Source organism: Macaca fascicularis, chromosome X (genome assembly GCF_037993035.2).
Source record: "Macaca fascicularis isolate 582-1 chromosome X, T2T-MFA8v1.1".
NCBI classification, from domain to species: Eukaryota; Metazoa; Chordata; class Mammalia; order Primates; family Cercopithecidae; genus Macaca; species Macaca fascicularis.
Genome location: NC_088395.1, coordinates 49,870,311 through 49,877,254, shown reverse-complemented (window position 1 = coordinate 49,877,254; position 6,944 = coordinate 49,870,311). Strand labels below are relative to the sequence as shown.

Here is a 6,944-nt window from a genome sequence, read left to right as displayed (position 1 = left end):
CCTCTGTCAGTATCAGGGAAGGGGCCAACAAGCCATTCTATCAATATCCCTGGGCTGATGGGTCAGTGAACTTTGGAAAACAGTCTTTCTACTGATCTATGCCTGTGAGTAAACATAGCAACTGAACCCATAATGTTTTTAGAAGACGAAGACCACCAAATTCCCTCATGTGCAAGCCTGGCAGCCTACTGGCCATGAGAGTCCCATCACTGGGATCTGAATCATGAAAGCAACACGACTGTCCTCCATAAGGACAGAATAATGACCTTATGGGACAGCTATGGTTCTTTCCACCCCCAATCCCAGGTGGCACCCACTGTGATGCCCTGCACACAAGGGACAAAAGTGGAGTTCATTGCCTTGGTACTCTAAATAGACAGCATTGGGGAGGGAGTTGTGGAGAATGTGTGTGTGACTGCATGTGACATGATGTGTGTCCCTTCTGTCCAGGGGTCTCAGGCGGGACTGACCCCCACCTCTGATGCATTCGGGGCCTGGTCCAAAGAAGTTTCAGGTTTGGATCCAACAAACGTTTACTGAGTCCCTACAAAGTTCCAAGCCTTTTACTTTATACTTTGACACATTTTTATATCATTTAATCTTTAACAATAACCCTTTAAGGTAGGAATTATCTGCATTTTACAGATGATAAAACAATCGCAAAGAGGTTCATTGATTTGCTCAAGTATATCACACAGCTTTTTTTTTTTTTTTTTTTTTTTTTTTAAACACACACACTATACTCTTAGCTGAGGCCTGTCTGCATTGGTTGCTTATCTTACAGCATTTCTTGTCTTCTCTACTTTTGGAGCGAGTGCTCCCCTTATACAAGCCCCCTTATTTCCTCTCCTTTCACTAGCCCAGGTGGGCTTTTCTTGTTTTAATACTGCATTTAATAGCACAAAAAATCACGAATACAAAGAAACTGGCAAAGGTGTTTGTCAATGATATCCCTGCCTCCTCCACTTTTCTGCTTTCATACCCATATATGTAATGGGCTACATTTTTTAGAAACTTTTCTTTTTCCCCCCAAACATATAACTGTTATGTGATTGGTCAATTGAAGCTGAAACACCCATGGAGAAAGATGTTTTACGGTTACAAGGGCACACCCCCCCACCACCCCCCTCCCCCCCACACTTTCCCACACAATCTTTTGGAGGAATATAGGATATGTACCAGTGTCAGCATTTTCCTGCTCCTGCCTTCCTTACCCAGAGTGTTTCTACCATTTAATTTCCCTTTCATCAACTGTTTAGACTAGAGCCTCTTCTCCCTCCCCTTCTATTTCTCTTCCAATCAGGGCCTTTTGGACACTGGGTACTGTTCAATTCTTACTCTGTCAGGCCCATGGGCCATGGTCAAGTAGGTCCTTTAGATCTCGATGCCAGTTGTAGTATTGGTGTCATCATCTTCCATTGCAGGTAGGTCTGTGTGTCACTTCAGTAGGCTTGTGTGTTCATTTCTTTCACTTTTTCTGACTCATGTTCCAGCACCTGTTTGTGATAGAACAGTAAATACCCTTCACTGTCCAGTACATCCTTAATACTGGCCTTAGTGATGACGGCATCATCACACTTGAACCACTGGTCCTTGTGGTGCCGGATGAAGCTGGTATAGTGGCCACTCTCCAAGGTTCCTTGGTGATTAACTACAGCAAACAAGGAATACTTATTTTCATTGTTTCCACTATTGGTTGGCAGCTGCAATTGTCCATTCATTCTGCTCTCTTTACTTGAGGCCATAAACGGTGTCATATCCAGCTCCAGAGGAAAGGAAATGTATGTAGTGATCTTGCGCCTCTGTTTGGCTGAATGTTCAAACCGTTTGAAATGAAAACAGGCAACGACAGGTAATTTATTCATTGTGAGCTGTTTGGTAGATTCCTGGTAGCTTTGGCAACTACCACATTTGATTTTGGCACTGCTTCCTAAGTGCTCTGGCCTCGTAAACCTCCGCAAGCAGTCCGTGAGGGTGGTGATTCCTGGTATGTGGCTTTCCCCGTTCACACTGCTCTCCCTCCCTGGGCTCATGGGCCAGAAGGAGGTACAAGAGCCAGGCAAGTCCAAACTAATGTCCCAGCATGGGTCTATCGTGGTGGAGACGCCATGGCAGGCTTGACAGGTGACATCAGACTGTAGGCCACCTGTGAAGATTTGGTCTATGATGCAGTTACAGTGGTTGGGATTGTTGGCCGCCTTCCCGACATCATCACCTTTGCAGTGCCTGTGCAGGACATCTAATGCTGCAATGAGGAACTCGTGGGCATCCTGTTGCCTGTACCCTGCTAAATGGCGGGCATGTATCCACACCAGGTGCAGTAACTTATAGGGCACATGAGGAGACGGGTTTCCAGAATACAACTCCCGAAACAGCGACGACATCTCACAGACCAGACACAACTCGGGACTCGGCATCTCACATCGGTGCCTGTCAGAGAGAAAGAAATCTCTCAGTATTGGCGTGTGGGTGAGGGCCTGGACGATGCAGTTCATAAAGCACGTGTTGCCAAGATTGATGAGTCCTCTTAAACCGATCGTAAAGCTGGACGTGATTCTTCTTCTCCTCGGGTTGTGCCCCAGCAGTTCTAATTCTGGTTTGGTTGTTTCCCAGGTTGGGAATTTCTCGCCAAGGCCTGGCACTGAACACTGCTGGTGAGAAACCTCTGTTGAGGTGGAGGCTTGTAATTTCAAAGCTTCTCCTTGCTCTTCTTTGGCAATTTGCTCAATGTCTTTGTCATATACATAGTCCTTACACATAAAGCAGTATATACCTCCGTAATACAGGTCTACGGCTAAGTTGTGTTGTTTCGTCTCGGCATGCTCGTGAATGTGCTTCTCCGTGAAGCAGCCAAAGAAGACACAGGAAAGGCAAGAGTGGAGTCTGTTCAGATGGGTGCCACACACATGGCAGATGCACGACTTTGCCTTGCTTTTCCTGGTCTCTGGGGTTCCACACCACACGAAGCACTGGTAGATAACCCGCAGTTCCTGCCTCCAGTTCTCTCCCACCTTAAAGCTGTTCACGTGGGAACAGCCTGGTGGCCCCACGGCAAAATCCACATCCAGGCATCCGCCCCCAGGGCCGCGCCGGGGCCGGGGCCGGGGCGGGGGCCGGGGCCTAGGCTGCGGCGGGGTACGGAGCCGGGTCTGGGGCCGGGGCCGGGGTCGGCGGCGCGGGGCACGACTGCGACGCGGAGAGGGATCGGGGGGCCGCGGTGGATCGGAGGGAAGGGTGGGGGGAGGAACCTCGTCGCTGCTGCCGCCACCGCCGCTCCGCGCTGGGTTCTCATCCTCCAGCTCCAGCTTCGGCTCCTGCTCCGCCTCCCGGACCGGCTCGGGTTCGGGCTCCAGCTTGAGCTCAGCCCGGCGGCCCGGACCCTCCGCCGTCTCCACCTTCCCGGCGGCGTCCACCTTCCCCGCCGTCTCCACCTTCTCGGTGGCGTCCACCTTCCCCGCCGCCTCCACCTTCCCCGCCGCCTCCGCCTTCCCCTCCACCTTCGCCTCCGCCTCCACCTCCACCTTCCTCTCCGCCTTCTCCGCGGTCTCCGCCGTCTCCGCCTCCTCTACCTCCTCCGCCTCCACTGGCGGCAGCTCCTCCCCCTGCTCGCAGGGCTCGAGCGGCCACTGGGCGTGGCGGCGCGGGGGCCACGCAGACCTGGGGTGTCCCCCGCCCGGCCTGAGGGAGCGCGGTGGCTGTGGCAGCTGGACCCAAAAGGGACTTTCACTGAAGGAGGCGGCGGCGGAAGCAGGCGACGCCCCCGGGAATCCTCCCGCCGAAGCCCCCTAGTGGAGGCTGCTTCTGCAGCCAGGCCCCGTTTCCTTTAATTCAGTATTTCCCAAACTTGCTTGTTCACGAGAATCACGTGGGAGCGTGTTAAAATTACAGATTCCTCGGCTCCACCCGCAGGCCTACTGAATCAGAATCTCGAAGGGAGGTACTCCGGAACCTGTATCTCTAACTAGGGCCCCAGAGGCTGCTTATGATCAGGCAAGTTTGGGAAACACAGCTCTAATTCATTGAGGCTGGCGGGAAGGGGGGCGGGGACCGCGCAGTCTCTTTAAGGCGCTTCCAGCTCTCGGCTCCAATCGCTGCTCTGACCCCCTTCATCGTCTCCTCCCCTCTCCTCGTCCTTCCCCTCGTCCGTACAGGCTTCTCCTAGCCACTGCGGGGCTGGGGGCCGAGCGGGTGCCAAGTCCAGAAATGGTTTTGAGGCTGTGAAATGTCCCCTCTGAGGGGGGTCCTGGGGAGCGCAGGCAGAAGCCGTGACAGGCCATCATTTCGGCGGCAGAGCCTGCCTCTAGCCCCGTCCCAGTCTCCCCTCCCACCCCAGGTCCTGCCCTTCCCGAAAAGGATGAAGCTCCAGCTGCAGTTCTGGGGAGGCCTGGACCCCAGCTCCGGAGGGGCCGGGCTACTAAGGCCGCTGGGCCTGGAGAGGCGTGTCCCTGGCCCATCTTATCAGCGCTCTGCAGGGTCTGGGCCTGCTGCTCGTGTCCTCCTGGGCTCCCAAGGCCACGGGTGGGTTGATGGCGTGACAGCCGGCCTCCTGGCCCAGCAGATGCTGAACAGCCCGAGGGCACAATCCAGCTCTTCTCTCCAAGGCCAGCTGGAGGGATGAGGCACGACAAGGCCATCCCTACAGCTGGCACCTCCCCTTCAGCTGAGAGGGGGCCTAAACTACAGGACACAGTCCCAAGACCCTTAAGCCCTGGCAATGTCCTGGGGTGGGCAGCAGGTGGAAGTAGCAAGAAGCCTGTGGAGCTACCAGCAGGGAGAGGGGGTCGGACATGGCACTGAAGGGCCTCTGGGAACCCCTGTGCCAAGGGGCTGCTGGCACTGGGCAGCAGCACCCCAAATCCCACGAGGAGTGTGCCCAGAGCAAGTGGCTCAGACCTTGGGCATGGCTCAGGGGTGTCGGGCTGTAGCTGCTGGTCCCAGACAGTGCAGCCCAGCGCAGGCATCAGGACATGGGTTGGAGGAGAAAGAGTGTTCTAGGAAGAGTCCAGTCCCCGAGTGCTGGTGGTGGCTGACCGTAGCTGTCTGGCTTGTGCAGCTGTGCTGCCTGACTCTACATACCCTAGCAACATTCTCCTTGCTCAGCACTGGACATCAGCTCTCCACCTGGCTCCTTCCTCCAGGGAAGGGACGGGGAGGCCTCCTAGGATTAGCAGCAGGAGTTGGTCCTCAGGAATCAGGAGCCCTTGAAAGGAGGATGCCTGGTTTCCATACAACTGAGGGTCACCCTGGGCCCTGCCCTTCCTGAGTCAGCTCTTGCTTCAATTCCTTGAAGCACCCCAGCATTCTTTCAATAAGTGCCTGCCCTTTGTGGCCTGCAACCAGAGGAACTGCAACTAGCACACTCACTGAAGGAATTCTGCTGCTGCTGCTGCTGTTCCTGCTGCTGCTGCTGCTAAAAACAACCGAGGTCATGGATGAGGGGATGGAGGATACTCTCATCCCACCTCCAGACAGACAACAAAAAGACCTAAAGATCTCTGTGTACCTGGGACTGTCTACCATTGAAGATTAGCCATGGTAACTTGTTGACTTAGTGATCAACTTCCTGCAGAAGCCCATAGGTCCACCTGGACTCTGCCCAGGCCAGTGTGTTCTGAAAAATGGAGGGCTGTGTCACCATTCACTCAACAAATGTTTATTCTGCGCTGATCCAGGGCCAGAGGTACTAAGAGCTGTGGACACAGCACTCCAACCTACCCCAGGGCTACTGAAATCAGGGATGGCTTCCCCAAAAGGCACACTAAGGAAAGTCTGTGTGACTAGCAGAGAAGAGGCATCAAAAACAAAAAATCAAAAAAGAAAAAATACCACAAACAGTTTGACATTTGATTTTTTTTTAAGTAGTCCTCGTGGGAAAAATCAGAACTTTGTTGTACTTCCTTACGTTCATTTCCTGATTACATGATGCTTTTGTTTTGAATCACGTGTGGAGGGTGTCACCAGAATCTTTAGATGCTTTGTCCTTATGTGGATCTGGACCCAGATCCTGGCAAATGTTACCATCTCTGCCTCACAAAGTTCTGACAGAATGCAGGCAGTAGGGGCTATCCTTAGGAGAGACAGCTCTCCTTCGCAGTAGATGCACCTGGGTGATAAATCCAACTCTGACCACAAGGTGGCAAAAGAGTAAGTGACAATTCCTCATATATTTTTTGTATGTTTATATAAAACTATTGGTTTATATAAAATGCTCTCTAAAAATATTAAGAAAAACGTGTGCTCCTTCACACATTTTTGGGTTGATATCTGACAATTTGCATCATAAATGTCAATTGGCTACAAATAATGTAATTTGTGACAAATGTTAATATTCAAAAATAAAACTGTTATGTCACTATTTCACATGAATCCAGTGAAACCTAAATACCTTAGTGATTTGAGAGCCACCATCATCTGCTTTAAAAATTTATAACTGAGCTCTTCTTTGATACTTGGAAGTTGTACGTTTTCCCTTTTCTCAGCTCTTAATTCCATTCTGTTTTTCCAACAGAATTTTGTCTCAATAATTGTCTATTTTTGCACTTGAAATGTTTTTATTATCCTATAGTATTTCTCTGCAGCAAAAATGCGTATATATTTTTTAATTTAAATGCTTTTTAAATGTTCCTCTGATTATAAGGCTCTAAGTGTTGTTTAAAAATTTGCTCTTGCTTGAATTATTATGACAATTAGAATAAAATGAATCAAAACATTGTGAACATATTACAAATTTTGATAGGTAATTATTAAACATAAACAAAAGTTCATTGTAGATAGGGCTTTTAAAAACATATTAATGGGTGTATCTATGGATAAACATTGGTTTTTGCTAGAATGAGATAGGCTTCAGCATCAATTGTCTTCCTATTTTTTGTTTGGTTAAATGTTAGCACACAGAAACCTCATTTATATGAATAAGTGAATAGGAATGGACATTTTGTTTTAGC

The 6,944-nt window shown here is 50.5% G+C and overlaps 1 protein-coding gene across 1 annotated transcript; it reads right to left on the bottom strand.

Moving 5' to 3' along the window:
* Positions 1–548: 548 nt before the first annotated feature.
* USP27X (ubiquitin specific peptidase 27 X-linked) lies at positions 549–3,728 on the bottom strand. Its single transcript, XM_045383474.3, has one exon. It carries the CDS (start codon positions 2,757–2,759, stop codon positions 1,443–1,445), a length of 1,317 nt encoding a protein of 438 aa, XP_045239409.2. The 5' UTR covers positions 2,760–3,728; the 3' UTR covers positions 549–1,442.
* Between the last annotated feature and the right edge of the window lie 3,216 nt (positions 3,729–6,944).